The sequence below is a fragment of the Oryzias latipes genome, chromosome 4, assembly GCF_002234675.1.
Source record: "Oryzias latipes chromosome 4, ASM223467v1".
In the NCBI taxonomy this organism is placed as follows: Eukaryota; Metazoa; Chordata; class Actinopteri; order Beloniformes; family Adrianichthyidae; genus Oryzias; species Oryzias latipes.
The window spans coordinates 26,605,226-26,623,672 of NC_019862.2; the positions used below are offsets into that span (position 1 = coordinate 26,605,226).

Here is an 18,447-nt window from a genome sequence, read left to right on the forward strand (position 1 = left end):
AAATGAAAAAATCCAGATTGAAAAAGTTCGTAGCTGTGACATAGGTGCTACAGTCGGCAATACGCAAGCTCGCAGACAAATACCGTAAATTCCGGACTATAAAGCGCACCCGATTACAAGCCGCTCCCACCCATTTTCACGTGTTTAACTATTTTTAAACATACATAAGCTCCCAGCATGGGTAAGGTTCATCACCACACTGTGGGAGGAGTCAGCTTTGCCTCAGGCTCATGCATGTGAGTTGGCCCACATCTGCCAAACAGCATGGAGCTCTATTCTGTTCACAAGTTCCTCAGTTATGGTTTATTTATTTATTTATTTATTTATTTTTTAGTTTCTTTTACTTATTGACAATCTAGGTATCACACATAAAATTACAAACAGTAACCATATAATCAACATTACATCCCTCAGTTATGATGAGGAAATTTACATCCGCGATCCCCCATTTCCCATGAGTCTTAGGGGCTAAAGGCGGGGCCAACGCCCGGGTCGTCACACTGTTGTACGTGTTTAAGAATGAGCAAGTAGCAGCAGTGCATGGAGGGGTGAAAAGGAACAGCTCTCCTTCCGCTTGTGTCGCGGCAGCATTATGGTACTAATAGGGCTGGTTAAAAAAAACAACAACAGTAAAATAAAGCAGCGGCGACTGAAAAGCGCGCCTCAGCGCGGCGCGTGCGTCAGAAGTTTCTTTCCACAACAAACACTGTAGCTCCACGGATGCCTCTGAGCTCCGCGCTCGCCCCGCGCGTTCCCCTTCCTATCTTCTCACCTCTGGCCAGGGCGGCTCCAGGGAGGAGGAAATCGTGTCTGTGCAGAGCAATCGGACTTAAAACTGTACGTTTTGTGGATGAGGGGTGGATGCGTTGTTACGTGTGGGAGCCTTCAGACTGCCATCGGCCCCGCAGCTCTATGTGATGAGCAGCCAGGAGAACATGTCTCCAGCTCTCACGGAGGCTGTGAGCTTTTCAATGCAAAATTCCGGTCAGTCCTCAGAAACCGTTAAAACGATCACGTGGATTTGTGTTTCTAGTCGTGTCCCGACAAAATAAAGGCTAATGTTATTCCCACATGCGCTGTTCTCTCCGTCACGCAGCTGACCGGCTTTTCCAATCCCGTTGGTGATGGTGGATTTTTTCACGCTGCTTTTAACGATTGCTTTTAACTTGAAAGCTGCATCATACTGTAGCGGCGATCACGTGCACGTTGGGTCTAACGGCACCAAAGGATTCTGGGATGCGGCCGGGCATGCGTGTTTTGTTTTTTGAACCATGACTGAAGTGTCTAAGACCTGAAGTGAGGTCCATGCTGTTTGGCTGCTTAGTTTGTTGAAAAACAAAAGACTTGTGCTTGGTGTTAGATAAAGAATTCAAACCATTCACTGAGTCCGAAAGTCCGTACATGGCGGCCGCCAATTAAATCCATAAATAAGCCGCGTCACTGAATAAGCCGCAGGGCTGTGAGCGCAGGAAAAAAGTAGCGGCTTATAGTCCGGGAATTACGGTAGATTCATGTTCGTCTTTGTTTTCCTGGTCTGAATTGGTATCTGGCTCAAAACTGTACGGCTGGATAGCTCCATTACTGCCCGCCATTTTTGTTGCACCGCTTACTCTAGGTTTGTGTTGTGCTGTGCTGTAAGCTAGCAGGAGAGCATGTAAACTGACAGATGACAGGAAGTAGAAGTGGGCCAACAGTTACCGGCGAATTTCTGATGAACTGCTGCCGCTCTACAGAAACTTTACCCTAGAAAAAGACAATTCTTTGGATTTTGGCTAAAAACAGCATAATCATAAAGACCACTGGAAAAAAAAATATGATCAGAGTGGGAAGTAAAGTGGTGAAATGTTGATGTTTTGCTTTAATTTTCTCATTCTAATTTGTTTACTGCTTGTAGTTTGGTCTTTGTTGCTTAAATGTCTATTTTATGCAAACATATTTAATGATTAAAGCTTCATACTTGTCAGAAGAGTTTCTAAATCATCTCGTTCCACAGACAAGTCAATGCATGTGGCTGATGCAGGCCCTCGGCTTCCTGCTCTCTGCTCTCCCTGTGGAAGACATCCTAAGGAACCTCCACTCTCTCATCACCCCCTACATTCAGCAACTGGAGAAGTTAGCAGATGAGACGGTCAGTCCACCAACTGATCAAGAACACACATGCACACTCGCACAAACACCGTGCACGCACATTTGGAGCCTGGCCAATAGGAGCAGGCTGTGTGCCGGTGTGGTATCACTGCAGTGGATCATTTCTCTGCAGAACCAGATTGGATTTGACCCTATATCACTTGGAAGTGATTTGTGCAGAAGTAGCAACAGTGCAAATGTCACTAAATGGAAGTGTCTTCACAAAATCACTTCTCCATGCCGCTGTGTTTGAGCGGGCAGCCATTTAAAAAGAAATGTCTGAACTCCATGTAAATGTCATATTTAATAGAGCTTACCTTTTTTGAGTCTGTCAAGTTGGGATCATTTAAATTTGGAGTTGATCTTATCTAAAAATAGTCAGATATTTAGTCTTGGTGGAACAGAGAAGAGTTTCTCCAGCTTTTTTTGTCCTGTTATCCTGGATGGGATGAACACAGACGTCAATTCAGATCAAGCTTGTCATCTCTCCACTTGCCTGTGTTTGTTCATTTCTTTCATTTCACTCTCCTCATAATCAAATGCTATCCTATTCATCTTTGCTTCTTCTTTCGTGTGTTTTTTTTAGGATTTATGTGATTGCATTACATCAGACAGAGCAGTCAGGTGCTCTGTTTAAAGATAGTGGCACCTAGTGGAGAAACCTAATTTAATGCTGCATCATGGCTGGTGCCTAATGCGACGGGTTCTGAACACGGTTCAATCCACTCTGATTATATTGTTGTGGAGGATTTGTGCATGCTGTGGGTGTGTTCAGCTGAGAGAGAGACCTACTGTGTGAACAGTGCAAGAGACGTGGCCCTTTCAGGGCGTGGCAGTCCTCTTTTCAGCCTTCTGGCCATGTTACAACACCACAGAGATAACAGTGTTGAAGCACTGCCAGTAAAGCCTAATTAATCTTTTCACCTTGGGGAATGTGCGTGTGTTTGTCGAAGTAGCATCCTGCAGAACAATACTGATGTCTTGATCCTTAAAAACCTCCTCTAGTGACATCAATTCTTGATATTAAGTTTAAAGTATTTATAGAAGCGCTGTAAGCTTGGCAATATCTCAAAACTGGGCTGGGCTGAGATTTTCAAAATGCCCTTTAAATAAATAGTAAAGGGCAACGACTGCAGTCTTCTTCCCCCTGTGGCTCAAGGGTCGGTGTTCTCTCCATCTCTTCACAGACAAGAATAATCACAGTCCTTGTGACATGATTGGAAATGTCATAGGACTCTGGTTATGCCAACAAAGAAATTTAAAGAAACCTGAATCAATGACCTCTTGCTGTGTAAGAATGATGAAATCATAGTAAAAAAATAAATAAGGATCCAACACGGGGGAAAAAAAGGGTAAATGTTTTATTTTTATCCAGTCCATATCATACATTTTTTGAAGCCATTCAGAGTAAACTATATCCATATATATTTGATGATATATTACATTTGGCACCCGAAAGAACACTTTTTTAATGAAATCTGAGTTATTCTGGCTCTTTTCCTACCTGAAACTAAGACGACTCAATCTCTGAGGCGCCACCTTTCGCTCTGTGTGGGTCGCTCCTTTGGGAGGGGCTGGTGCTCAAAATACCGCTTTGGTGATCGTTTTATTGTGAGAAATTAACATTATAATGCACTGAAAAGCTCATGATACAGCTTGCATGATACAGGCCCTTTAAATGGTAATAAAGCTAAAGATCTGACATGATGATTATTAACATCTAATATTTTTAGTATCCCAAAAACTATCCTTTTAAAGATTTTAGCTTGACTGGACTATCTTAATACCTGCATATCAGTCAAAGAACATGCTAGTATTATCCTTTCTACAGCTGTCCATAGTTTAGCTACTTCAGGGGTTGACATAGCCCAGAAATTTGCACTGGCCCACAGGGCCAGTAGTTTTTGAAACTTACTGGCCCTGCCTGAAAGTTACTGGCCCGACACCGCGCATAGCGGGACCCGCCGCTCCGCAGGTGCTTGCAACTTTAGGGGGGTCTGTGGGCATGCCCCCCCGGAAACTTTTAATATGGTACAATTTGGTGCATTCTGGTGACATCACTTATTTCTACACTTTTCAATGACTGAAAATAGACCATATCAAACTTAAATCTGCTCTAGTCTGTTTCAGATGTTTTGAAGAGAGCACTGCAGTGTAGTAGGTAACACTAGTTCAGAAGTTTTCATGGTGCTTCTAACGGCAAATATCGCAATAAATCATAAACCTTAAATGTGTTAAAACAATCTAATGGCAGCTTGAACCATTTAACGAATCAAATAAATCCCTTAATGCATTTGACCAATCGGATGGACGCCTTCACATTGTTGACCAATCAGATGGAGCCCTGTTATGTTAGATGTTTGTAACCTGGGTCAACGTGGGTCATTTGGAGTATAATTTTTAAACTGGGAATGGTTATTTGGTTATTTTGCTGTTTGTTTATATACCGCAAATTATATCGTTATCGCAATTTTAATCTCTGATATCGCATATCGCGAGTTTTCCTCATATTGTGCAGGTCTAACTGAGATCATTCAGCTAACTAGAAATACTTACTGCTTACAGTGTTGTAAAGAAAAACAAAATTAAGTAGTTTGACATTATACTGCATTTGAGTCTGAGATTCAGGTATTTTGAGTTGCCTTTGATTCTTTGACATTCAGCTTAAAGCTTAGTGCATACAGTTTCATCTTCAATGCATTCATTAAATATCTTGCTGTCCATACTACTAATTATACCCACTACTCCATCCAACATATTCCTATCTATTCCTGCCATGTCTTCCACATCTCTGACATGCTTCAGTCTCTCTTCAGTGACGGTGTCGGATTTATAATCAAATGTAATAATAACCCACTGGCTTGTGCCTTCGTTGTTGCTGTTTAACATTGTTTTGTATTGAATTGTAACATTCAATAAAGTTTGAAAAAAAAAAAGTAGTGAGCGCGTGCCGCGTGGTGCTCGGCAGTGAAAGCCGAGCGCGCGCAGGCGGGAGAGAAGGAGAAGTGATCAAAGGTTTCCCATAGAAACCCTTGAAGTCTGAACACAGGACTAGCAGAAAAACTAAATTATGAAGACGAGGTAAATCTACACGTTTTCTCAAAATTTACTTTATTGAAAAAGGTGAATAATGTATAAACCGTTAAATATTTTAGTGGCCCGAGCGGACAAGTGAAAAGTAAAGTCTTGTGGTCCGCACTGCTCGAAAAACAGGACCGGGCCAGCGGACAAATGGCTATGTCGAGCCCTGTACTTACATCTTCACTTTCCCCTCGTATTCGGGTAACAAAGATGCTACAAATGTCCAGGTAAAATCTTCTGTAAAAAGCTTCTGTAAAAATGTATTCCTACAACCAAAATAAGCTGTGGTTATTTTATTTTAGGCACAGTGCACAGATCCATATCTGGTCCAACTGTGTAATTTAAAACCAATGTTGTTTACTTCCCCCATTATAATGAAAGATTCAGAATTACAGTGGTTCCCCGCTGGAAAACAGATTAGCAATCAATCTCCTCAGCGCTGTTTCTCCAGTGAAGACTGCCTTCAGTTTGCCAAATCGGAAGAAAAATACTTCTGTAATAAAGGCGCCTAGAAATGCAAAGTCTGAGCTCTCAGACATCTTCTGCCATTAGAAGCTCCAAACTAGCTTGTATGTCAGTCTGTTTAATTAGCTCAGAAGTAAACCTGTGTTTGTATAAAAATTTCTCTGTCCACCACTGATGATTTTCAAACGTTTTTTTTTTCTTGTTTTTATTTCAGCCTAACCCTGCAAACAAATTGGCAATTATCCACATCTTGGGGCTGCTGTCAAATCTCTTCACTACTCTGGACATCAGCAAGCAGGATGATGAATCAGCAGATGGAACGGCGCCCCCTGCTGAAAAGCCCCCTCCCTCACCTGGACCCAACCCGGTCAGTTTCCAAATATCTTTTCTTTGGCTTGGTCTGGAAACTGCATGGACTGCAGAGGAGATAATTCAGTTGTCTCTACATGTTTTACTTAGTAAACATGAGAAACCTGTATGAGGCCCTCATCATAGGCATTGCTGTCTGTGGAGCATTGAAAGCATCCAATAAAATTATGTATACATGTGACATTGAAAGGGACTTTGTGTTTTTTTTTCTTCAGGTGATTGTGGTTTTGCAGCAGGTGTTTGCTCTCATACAGAAGGTACTGAGCAAGTGGCTCAATGATTCCCAGGTTGTGGAGGTAACATGTCCAGTTAAATCATTCTATTCTTTCACATCATTCTGTTACTTTATCTGCCGTGTTTTTCAGAGTCTTTAAAATGCATTTTTTCTTTGATGTTCACAGGCAGTCTGTGCCATCTTTGAGAAGTCGGTGAAGACTCTTCTTCACAAGTTTGGCCCCATGGTGTCTCAGCTCAGTGAGATGCTTGGGCAGATGTACAGCACGATTCCCCAGGCCTCAGCCCTCGATCTCACACGACAGGTCAACTTTCAGACTGTGCACATAAACACAGGGCTTTGTCAAAATCCTATATCTAAAATAACTGAACCAGAGTGAAAGCTGATAATCATAAACTGTGATCTATTTGCTTCATTTTCTTTAGCTTTTAGCTTGTTTGTCTGATAGTTTCTTTGCATTTGAAGTTGGGTATTTACCCCATCTATTCTGCAGCGATCTTACAACCATAGGTTGTGCACGCAGTCCTCTTCAAGAAAAACAAAACAAAACAGAGTCACTGTTTAAGGTTGCACTCTGATTTCCTTTGATCTATTGTAAAATCGCTCCCAGTGGTCTTTTAATTATGATTGTGCAGTTCTTAGCCTAAAAACAAGAAAAGCTATGTCGTTTTCGAGGACATAGTTTCTACAGAGCGGCTTTAGTTAATTCCAATTTACCTCTTCTGTAGGCAGAAATGTTGAAGAGGAGTCAGCCTTTCCTTATTTCCCATGATACCTTTGTTTACTCTCTTTCCCGCTAGCTTACAGCCTCCAGCAACTCCAAGCTAACATTTGCGGTGCAACTAAAATGGGGAGCAATATCAGAGCTATCCAGCTTTAGAGTTTTCAGCCAGAGGCCAGCTTAGTCCAGGACAGTGAAGACGTACACAGATCTATTTGTCTACAAGTGAATTCATCGGAGTGGAGCAGAGAAGGGGTCGTTTGGCCTTTGCACTTAATACTAATTAATATTGTTCAAATAGTAGTGCTGTCTTGCGATTTAATGTTTTTGCGTGATTTATTTTTATTTTTATTCGTGACTTGTAATCAATTAATCAGTCAAATTAATCTATTTTTAATCTATCCTAATAATTGCTTTGATTTATGACGTTATCATTATGAGATATTATGGTACAGTAAACTATACAACTGAAAAAGTTGCTTAAAAAGTTTTTCCAGCATAACAGACTCCAACCTTTACTTTTACACTAACAAGGGTTATTTTTCTCAAAATTAAACAACTAAGAAAATATAAAACAAAACATCAGGTCCAGAGTGCATTATTTTTTTCTAAAGCAATCCAAATCCACAGTATTTTTATGATAACGAACACCTCGTCAGGCTTTTTGCCTTGCATAATAGATAATAGCTGTGGCACCTTGATGACATCACAGCAGCGACACACGGCTTACAGGGACATCAAGACGTGCACTGAGAGCGATATAAGATACATTTTCAGTCAAGTTCAGATAAAACGTCAACGTCAATGCAACTAAACAGCTGGACCCTTGTTTTCTGTAATAGTTATAGATTAAAAATAAGATGAACATTATAAAAAAGAATTATGCGTTTATTTGTCTGTATTTAATTAATCGCGATAAACACGATTGTTAGACACCCCCATACAATTTGGCCTTCAGTGAAGTGGGTTGTGTAACATTTGTGGTGTTTTTGTTTCAGATGGTCCATATCTTTGCCAGTGAGGTGGACCATTTCCCACCAATCAAGGCTCTGTTTGAACTGGTTACCTCGGTAACACTGTCCATCTTCCAGCAGGGTAGGTGTTGAAAAGAGGAAAGGTTCTGCTCAACGTTTTCTAAACATATTTTATTTCAGATGAGTCCAAAAGTTTGGTCTTTTTGAAGTGAAGCAAATAAAGTGCAAGGAGAAGAAATATTCAAAAATGTATTTATGAAGTGGAATTCTAATTTTGGATTTCTATTATTTGTTGGGATATTTATCTTCATTTGCTGCCAAAAGGCTTTTCTTCAAACAAGAAAATTGAAAAAGGATAAAAATGACTGAACTCTCCGCGGGTCAGTCAGAGTTTGCTCTCATAACACATTAAATGGAGCCTCGATGTTTTTATGTCTTTTGTTGTATCAAAGTCTCTGTTGTGGTATATGTCAATGCAAACCTTTGCAATCCACATGCTGTTGAATATTTTCATTTTTGTCAGTCCATTGTTTGCTTATTCCATGTTAGTTTCTACACAGCTGCTTTCTATAAAACTAAGTTGATGTTAAGACTGAGTTGAATGATGCAGATGTTTAAATTGCACGAAGATTCTTTTTTTTTTCCTTTATAACAAAAACTTTGTCAACGCTAGAGCATCGCTTCAGTCAGCATTTGCTGACACTGACTGTATTATGGGGCTTTAATGGGTCACTCAAGTGGACTCTGGGTATTTGTCTGACGCTCCCCTCCCTTTGTGTCGTCTCCTTTACTTTCTCTCCCCCCTCTCCTCCGTTTTGACTGGTTATGTGATGGCTGTCACGGCTCTCCTCCTGCTTCTGAGCACTTTTTTCTTTTGCTTTTTTCGGTGCCCATCAGTAGACAGTATCAGAACAAGACAGTCCTATCACAGACACCGGCAGCTTAACTGACAGAGGTCCTGCTCAATGCGTCTGCAGCCACTGCCTTGCCCTCTGAACCAGCCCTGGATGCTGGTGACAGGCGCCGCGTTGGAGGGTTGGATGGGCGTATTGAGCAGGGATCTCAGCTGGGAACTCGCAACAGACATTTTGTTCAGCTTCTCTCTAAATCTCCTGCTAAAGCCCCTCCAGCAGAAATCAGAATGAAACACAAAGTCTGGGATCTCACAGTGGATTCACTGGTTTGGAGGGTTTTACAGGAGATCGTCTATTAATAAATATCATGTAGTCTGTGTCCAGCTTCCACATGGAAAATAGTGTTTTAGTGGCCCCTTTGATCTAATCCCTTTGTCTGATAAACTTGTTTAAGTCTGAGAAGTTGTTTTGTGTTTGGACAAAAGGGGGAAGGATGGCTGGTTCAGGTTTGGTGTTTTCCTTCAAACTGGAACAGTAACAGAGGTGCCTCCTGGGTTCCCACTCCAAAGCCACCTTTGCTTTATTTCTTTTTTTAGGTTTCTTCTTTTTTCTCTCCTTACTTCTCTTTGAGTTTATTTCCAAACAGACCCATGTCTCTGTCTTCTGCCTGTTGTTTGTTTTTGGTTGGTCTCCTCTTCCAAGACTCTGCCAAAGCTTCATATTGCCCTCCGCCCTTCCTCTTTGTTCCTTACTCACGTGTAAATTCTTTCAAAGAAATATTTTTGAGTTCTCTTTATTTTCCACATGACTGTTGAATCTATTAAGTTGCTGTTTGTATATTATTCCTATTCTCTTATGATTTCTTAAGTTTCATCTTTATTATATTATAGGACCCAGGGATCATCCTGATATTGTTGATTCATTTATGCAACTCCAAGCTCAGGTGTGTTTTTGGTTTCTTATTTCATTCACTTTGGGTTTCTCTCTCTTTTTCTAGTTTCTCCCTGTTTCTCTGTCCTTCTCTATTACTCTTTATTCTTCTTTTCTTTTATTGGTTAATGGCCCCTCGGGTATTCTGTCACACGTGTGAGGCAGTGGAATGAAGCACTTGAGGGAAACGTTTGAAACCGGGACATTTGTCTCGCCTCAAACACTTGACACTAACAGTCGCCTTCCACAAAGTCCCAAGTCTGCGAATTTACCAGATAAAAACAATCCAAACCAAAAGAGAAGCAATAGTTTTTTTTAACAAAAAGATCTTAGGTTTTGACTGATTTTTTTATGTTAAACCCTCACCCGATTGTTGAGGTTAGCCTGTGATGTAATCCTAAAGCCGCCCTCTGCAACACGCGTTCACGTCTGCGTAAGTCCCGGTCTTCTGTTGCTGCACACGTTTCTACAACCGTTTTTGGGCTCTATGTACAAAACGAGCGGCCTTTATGACACCAAATCCTTCATATGTTGGAACAAAACTGAGGGAGAAAGAACCTGGAGTAAGATTAAGAAGAATTCCACCGCATCAACATGTCACACCGAGCTTCTTCTAACTGTAGGGGCTGGACATGCGCTGGTAAACAGTAAAAAATAAATAGATAAATAAGTAAAAGAGGAAGAAGAAATTGCCCCTCCCTGCTTGTCCTTTAGGAACACCATATATATCGAATACGCCTTCAAGGATGTACATCATATGCTCAGCGTGAACGTAGCATAACAGAAACTGCAATCAGATCGGAAGGAAGTGCTTATTTTTTTTAAAAAGGTACCATAAGTATTCTTATTTTTTGAAGAGTTGTGTACTTTCTCAGTCATGATCCTTGAATTTTTCTAAATGCACCTTTGTGAGAAGTTCAATTTGAAACCCGTTCATCCTTTGTGTAAATCCGATTCTTTTAGTTGTTGCTGCTCGAGATGAAACGGCAACAACAGTGTGGCACCAGGTGACTGCTTAGCCTCTGAGCCCAAGCCAAGTCATTCCAGCCCAGAGCCAATCAGAGCCCACATGCATTAATATTCTGCTAATATTAATCAGTTGAACAAATTGGCTGATGGCTCTTTTATTTTTTTAATTTTTTATTTTTTGTCTTTTGTCTTCATTCTTCCCTTGTTTTCTATCTTTGGATAGATCTGACTTCATCTCTTTTCCTCTCTCCTCTCCTCCATCCTGAATGAGTTCATTATTATGAAATGAGTTGTCTTTCTCCTTATCTGCACATGTTAATTACACACTTCTGTTGCATATTCTGTCTAGTCAACCAAAAACAAGAAAAGTCTCAAACGATAATGATTTGGATGAAGAAGAAAAAAACAGACGAAATCACTGTTGCCCGCAGTTTTATATAATTAGCAAATCCTTTCTGAGTTTGAGTTTTTTGCAGTATGTTTGTTATAGCTGCTGAAGTATCTCTGGACGAGTTTGGGTTTAGCTTTTCCTAAACCGATGGAGAGAGCACCACAGCCTGGTAGGCAGATCTGGTCATCTGTTGGTACCAGATCTGGTTACCAGGCTTAGCAGGTATAGTTGATACCTGAGGGGGAGCGTATGCAGTGGAATGTGCTGAAGCAGGACCAGCTGGGTCAATCTGACAGAAGCATGCTCTGTTTAATGGCTTCATCTGCCTCGCAGGCCCTCAAACGGAAGCCCGACTTGTTCTTGTCTGAGAGTCTAGATGTGAAAGCGGTGTTCCACTGTGGTAAGTGCACGCCAGATCTGCACAGATACATTCTCCTTCCCTGTTGGTTTGTTCAAATATCTGCCCTTCTGACCGAAGTACAGTCTGGAAATCTGCTGCTGCAGCACTCAGGAGCTCCTTTCGTTTTTTTATTTTCTGTCTAGGAATTCTGTCACTCAAATTTCCTGAAGCTCCAACCGTCAAGTCGACGTGCTTGTTCTTTGTAAGCACTCTCAATTTGAAACACTGCAGGTTTTTTTGAGTGGTTTGTCTCTAAATTTGTTTGTTTCTACCCAAGACCGAACTGTTGCCCCATTGCTCAGATGTGCCTCCAGTCGCCAGAGTGATGCAGGAAGACGGTAAACTGTTGATACAAGCTGTGTTGGAGGTGAGGAGCATCAATGCATACATGGATCTGCAGGCCGCAATGCTTTTTGGGACTGTTGTAGCTTAAAATGCTCAAATCTGCTTATGATTTCCTTAATTCAGGCTGCACTTCCATGAGTGGAGGGCAGTGTCTGGGCTTAAATCCAGATCAGAAAAAATGTAAAAATAATAAAAATAAGACTGCCAGACAGTAGTAATAATGCCTTCCCAAAGTTTGGTTCATCCGAGGAGGGATGACACAGGCAGCGCAAACAGCAGACGCTGTTCTTTAACGGAAATGACATAATCTTCATGTCAACCATGTCCCGTTATCCAAGGGGCTCAAAGCCCCACCCAAATAGAACATTAGGTTCAACACCGAAAACAAAACCGGAAACCGTTAATTGAGGAGTAAAAATAAATACTCCTCAAGCCGGGGGTCAATAAAGTCCTATCTTATCTATTTTATCTTAAAACCTGGCAAAAAGCAGAAATTAAAACTACAAAACAGCCGCTATTACAAGTTAACTTTTTTTTCTCTGTTGGTTACAGTTTTAGGTTTAACATTGTTTTTTTATTTAGGTTTTCAGTATTTCTTCAAATTTAAAATTGTCTTTTTCAAATTTTCAATATTTCCTTCAAGTTTGCAATGTGTACTTTAGAGTTTAAAATAGTGTTTAAATTTTAACCTTTTTTATTTATTCATTTATTTTCCCAGTTTCGCCATGTCTATTTTTCAAAAATTAAAATTTAGTTTTTCAAAATTCCCTTGAAGGACAAACACCGATCATCTTTTGATCTATTTTCAAAGCGTTCCCAGTGATCTTTTTAATATGATGCTGTTTTTAGGCTACATCCCAAAATCCCGCGAGGCTCTCTAGGACAGTTTTTTTAGTGCGACAGAAGTTCATTAGAAATTCACCTCTGAGTCGTAGGCGAGACTGTTGACATGGAGTAAGTCTTTCTCATTTCCCATCATCCCTTTGTCCACACGTTCTCCTGCTGGCTTACAGCCCCTCACAGCACCAGGCTAACATTACTGGTGCAACAAAAATTGCGCGCAATAGTGGAGCTGTGCAGTTTTGAGCCAGAGACGATAAAAACAAAGACCTACATTGAGCAAATTGTCTACAAGTGGATCATCAGAATGGAGCAGTGCGGGGAGCTTGTGGCCTGCTGTAGTAGACTCACTACAGCAGGTGGTTGTGGTAGTAAACACCACAACCACCAAGCATTTTTTCTTACAACATTTTTTCATCTGTTCCAGATTTACAACAATTTAAATAAAAAAATACTCAGAAATGCAAATTTAAGCGTAATTTCTTTATATATGACCTACATCATCAGAAAGATGCCACAAGAACATGTTAAAAACACCAAAAACCCATTTTTCATTGGAGTGGGCCTCTAAGCTGATCCTAATTTGACCTCATAGCGGTGCATCCTCTTTGAACTTTCTCTCTCACCTCTCTAGGGAATTGGAGGCGGAGCTTCTCGGAGTCTCATGGACCAGTTTGCAGAAGTGCTGTTTAGCCTGAACAAGCACTGCTTCTCCCTGCTGGCTGTGTGGCTGAAAGAAGTGCTGCAGCCTCCTGGATTCCCATCATCACGCATCACCACTGAGCAGAAAGTCAACTTCTCCCAGCAGATACTCAGGTAGCTCAGCAGAATCCTTGCTCACTTGCTTCAGTACCAATGGCTGTGTCCAAATTCGAGGGGCTGCATCCTTCGACGGCCGAAGCCTTTGCGGGCGACGTTAACCCGGTCCTTCGTCGAGCGGGTTGACCGGCTGTGAAATTGGACGAGTCTAGGCGTTCGATAATTCCAGCCGTTACATCGGCGAATGTCATGTCGCCTAGTCCTCTGTGAGTCCCAAACACAGAGGACTAGTAAACCAGGCGTGGAGCTCAAAATGTTCCTGGCTTATTTGATCCAACTTTAAATCTTGGAGGTGTAATTCTAAAAATGTTTAATTATCTCCAACTCCGGGTTCCGCTTCACAGTCCACCATTATTGTCAGAAAATCTCCAGGTTTGACCGCAATGCATCTTCTATATGGACAGCACAGAGGGATACACCAGACCAATCCTTAAAATCGAAGAAAATCAAGGCTGTATTCGTTGAATTTGGACAGCACTTGTCGCGCCGCGGTGACGTAAGCAGCTTTCAAATGCAGCCCAGGAGGAAAGCAGCTCTCAAATTTGGACACAGCCAACTTCTCAGGCTTGTGGCAGCAGGTTCATGGGTGTAGTGGTAACGGTTTGCTTTCCTCTACCTCAAGCAGAGAACGGGTGAACAAGAGAAGGGTGAAGGACATAGTGAAGGAGTTCACACTACTGTGCAGAGGTCTCCACGGTACAGAGTACGCCGCCGATTACTGAAACTCACTCCTGGAAACTCTCACCTGCGACCTCTGATCTCAGCGCAAAGCAAGTGGAGGCCACAGCCAAACAATTCGATCCCCATGATCCACCATGAAATGATTGTAACGATGATCCACCCAGCCGCTGGACCAAGTATGGAACCATTCCAGCACAGACCTGCCATTAGAACAACAGACGCTCAACCCCAGGTTGCTCCAGAGCAGCCACCTTCTCTCCTGCAATTGTTTTCCCGTGATAAGAGCTACCCCCTCTTTTCCATCTTGGAAGAGGTTTTGCTGGAAGAGCTTTGAGCAGCATGTACCTTACAGCCCCCCCCCCCCTTTACACCCGACTCTTTCTGCCTGTCTAGATCTTCCTGTGGTTCCTAGGTTGTTTCCTGGTGTTTAGCATCCATTTGAAATGGTAGTAATATTGTACGTAGATACTTTACATTAATTTCAATGGTAAACAAAGTACATTATATAAACGTATATGTATGCACATATAGAAAGACAGTGGTTCTTAGTCCTGCTGCTGCTAAAAAGGGGGGGGGGGGGTGAAGGAACAATGGTTAGGGGAGGAGTCCGCTGTTTAAAATGAGTCAAATACTGTTAATTCCCATTTATGGCCATGTGATCTCAGCATTTGCCAAAATATATGTTTTTTTTGGTGAACTTTTAGGTATTTTTTAAAAGAGGACCCTTTGGTGTAAGAATCAAAGAAGATGACAACGTTTGGACTAATCCAAGTACAAACCGAACTCTTTGTGTAAGGAACTGTAGATCCCCGTTTTCAAACTGCAGTCTCCTTGCGTCGGAGACGCTCCCTAAGGCGAAGCAGGGACTGCCTGGAGCGACGCCTGAGGGGAAACGGAGCAATCCCAGTAATTGACAGCGAGAGGAGAAAGAGCTGAGCTTCTGGACGGATCGGTTCACTTGGCAGTGGACCGCTTAGTCACTGTAATTGTGCAAAAATATTAATCAACTTGTGCATATTAACAGTTATTGCTGAACACTTTGAGTATATGAGTGTATGAATGCTTGTATGTGTGAGAGCAAATGTGGCTCTTTTTTTTTTTTTTTTTTCCACTTCTTCAGTGCACTTATAATGGACCTACCAGAACCAATGCATCTTCTTCCTCTCTTCTTTTGTTGAAGCATCTTGTTCATTTCTTCGCCGCAAACTGAGTCGGCACATTCAGCCGCAGCGATCCACAGCGTCGTGTCGGTAAAATCTTTGACCTCCAGGCTTTCTGTTATTGATGGCACTGATAACAAAATCCCTGTGATGAGCCACCCAGATTTCCCTTCGCCCATTTCAGTCACTGTCTTTGAGAAGAGCAAGAGTTGAGGGAGAACCTTCCCAGAGCCCACGTTCCCCACCCTTCAGTTCTCATTCATTTCACCTGAGACTGTAATATACACTGTTTAGTGAATCAGCAGAAACGGCTGACGACGTGTAACACTCAGCGCCTACGTTACTTTACAGCTCCAGAGATCACTGTTCTCAGCTTAACCCTTCTGTCTTATCCAAGGTGCCTGCAGACATGTAGCATGTAAGTGTTAGTGGTGGGTGGGGCTAAAGGGACAAATGAACTCAGAGTGGACAGAGGTACCAAAAGACTCCACGCAAAACGCAACACCTGAGGCAGGAGTCCAGTCTGAAGTGAGCCGTTCGGCTCCATTCTGAATCTATGAATGTCCTGATGTTCACCACTGATCCTCAAATCTGTTCTGTGGTTCTAGCTTGCAACGAGAAACTGACCAGTGTTTGTCTAAGATAAATGGAAGAACTGTGTGGGAGGAACAAAATGTACAATTTTTTGTTTTTGTTTTTTGTACCTTGACTTTAATTTATTAAATATATCCAAGACTGTATCAGATTTTTCGTTGATTTAGTTTAGATTACATATTTATGTTTTAAAAAGACAAAATAATTGCAAGGATCTAGGGAAAAATTATTCAGAGATCTGCATGAAACAACACACTTCACCAATAAAAATAAGATGAATTTGTTTAAGTGCAGGGGGACTAACTAAATAGTTTAAACTTTAGTTACAGATATTGACCGTCTGAATTACATCTTACCCACTATGGGGCCATCATCACTTAGCAAAAGTTAGTACACTTAATTTTATTTTTTAAATAAATGTGAATATAGCAAGTTTACTATAGACCAGGTGTCTGCGACTTTATGATTTGGAGCCACATGAGGCTCCTTTATCCATTTTGGCTCTTTGGCTTTAAACAAATGTTTGAATTAAAAAATAGATTTGTAGTTTTGGTTGATTTGTCTTAGTTAATTAAGTTTAACTTAAGTTAATTGTTTTTAGATGTTTAACATGTTAAATTACTGAGCAAAATCATTGTGAAAGGGTTTATTCTTCTGTCCCAGTGGTTTATTATTAGAATAAGTACATTTTATAATTCCTGCTGCACAACAGTGTCTTATCGCCACTTAGAGGCAAATCTCTTGAAATATAATTATATTTACATGTATGGAGTGTACATAGTGAGTGTTTATGTTCTAAAATGGATGATGGAATGTAAAAGACCCCGACCGCAGCGCCAGCCAGAACCCCCCCCAACACCCGCACAGCAGCAGATAGAGAACAAGCGCCCTCAGAGCGATCACATCCGCCACCCAGGCCAGGGCCAGCAGGGGACCCAAAGCCAAAGAGCAGGGGAGGCATGTGGGGGGCCAGAGAGTGCATGCTCCAGCCCAACCAGGAGAGCAGCCCCCTCCGCGCTGGGAGGGCCCAACGCGGGACCACACCCCAGAAGACCGCCCACAGCCCCAGACGAGCACCTCATCACCACCCAGGAGTTCTGGGCATCCCCCCACCCCAACCCCGGGTACGAACCAGGACCCCCCCAAGGGAGACCCGCCCCGCGCTCCAGGCAGCCACCCACCCGGCCCACGGTTGGTCAAGGAGTGAGCAAGGCAGGGACCAGCCATCCCTGCCCAGGAGGAGGACACCCAGTGGAAGAGGGGGTCTTGAAGAAGTGTTGTCCCTGCCCCTGAGGCCCAGTGCTCATGGGCAAGGACCAGAACCCACACCACAGGGACACGGACACCCCCGGCTCAGATGTGATCCCCGGCTCTTGGTCTTGCCAGAGAACTCATCCCCCGCCCCATCGCCCTAATAAAAGATTATATGAGGTAAGGGGTAAGTCGGGGAAAGCTGGTAGACTGTCCCCCGGTGGTCAAACAGCCCCCCCCCCTGGCATAGGACTCAGGTCTCCTCAGCCCAGGGGTCCCATCCCCCGAAGCGCCGACCCCCCAGGCCCCACACTACCCACCCCACACAGAGAGAGAGGAGCCTGAAAGCGCCGCCGCTCCCGGAGAAGGCACCGGCCCCCGCCCCCAGGCACCACCCCTGGGAGAGCTCTGTTCAGGCCTCAGCCCCGACCTGTCAACCCCCCCCCCCCAGGACAGGGCCAACAAGCTGGGGCTGCTTTGCTGCATCTGACACAGGGTGTCTTGAAGTTGTACAAGGTAAAATGAAATCTCCAGATTATCAAGGCATTCTGGATAGAAATGTGCTGCCTAGTGTCAGAAAGCTTGGTCTCATTCGCAGGTCATGGATCTTCCAACAGGACAACGATCCAAAACACACAGCCAAACACCCCCCCCACGAATGGCTAAGAGAAAAGTGTTGGACTATTCTGAAGTGGCCTTCTATGAGCCCAGATCTGAATCCCATTGAACAATTGTGGAAGGAGCTGAAACATGCCATTTGGAGAAGACACCCGTCAAACCTGAGAAATCTGGAGCAGTTTGCTCATGAGGAGGGGGCCAAAATACCTGTCGACAGGTGCAGAAGGCTCATTAACAAAATATTATATACTATATTTTGTTTTTTTGAGAAAAGAATATAAACCCAGACGTTAGAATGGCAGAAAATGTCCTATTTTACTTTGTTGTCTTTTACTTTTCTTTTTACATTTACTGTTGTCAAAAAGTTAATATTGTTAAATATATATTAGAAGATTTCACTGTTTCAATTCAGTCATTGAAATATTTAAGAACTACATCTTAAAAATGAATAGCTTAGTAACCCAAAAACCTAAATAAAGTGTATATTCGTACACAGTGAATTTTGCAGCTCCGGGTAGGTTTTGCTCAGGAAAAAATCAGATCAACTGGCTCTTTAAGGTCCACTCTGATCATCTTTGATCTATTGTAAAAGCGTTCCTAGTGGTCTTTTAATTACGACTTTT

General features: G+C 42.4%; 1 protein-coding gene across 2 annotated transcripts in view; it reads left to right on the forward strand.

The window, feature by feature from the left end:
- ipo13 (importin 13) overlaps positions 1 to 16,101 on the forward strand; it is a 35,619-nt gene extending 19,518 nt beyond the window's left edge. The window contains exons 13-23 of one of the 2 annotated variants that reach the window (XM_004068183.4): positions 1,994 to 2,128; positions 5,888 to 6,040; positions 6,258 to 6,338; positions 6,444 to 6,581; positions 7,997 to 8,093; positions 9,717 to 9,769; positions 11,450 to 11,516; positions 11,660 to 11,718; positions 11,794 to 11,883; positions 13,336 to 13,517; positions 14,146 to 16,101. In XM_004068183.4, coding sequence (XP_004068231.3) covers positions 1,994 to 2,128; positions 5,888 to 6,040; positions 6,258 to 6,338; positions 6,444 to 6,581; positions 7,997 to 8,093; positions 9,717 to 9,769; positions 11,450 to 11,516; positions 11,660 to 11,718; positions 11,794 to 11,883; positions 13,336 to 13,517; positions 14,146 to 14,242 — 1,152 coding nt within the window. In that variant the 3' untranslated portion in view covers positions 14,243 to 16,101. Of the gene's footprint in view, positions 1 to 1,993; positions 2,129 to 5,887; positions 6,041 to 6,257; positions 6,339 to 6,443; positions 6,582 to 7,996; positions 8,094 to 9,716; positions 9,770 to 11,449; positions 11,517 to 11,659; positions 11,719 to 11,793; positions 11,884 to 13,335; positions 13,518 to 14,142 lie in introns of both variants that reach the window. The other variant, XM_020702611.2, reaches the window with a different exon arrangement.
- Positions 16,102 to 18,447: the final 2,346 nt, after the last annotated feature.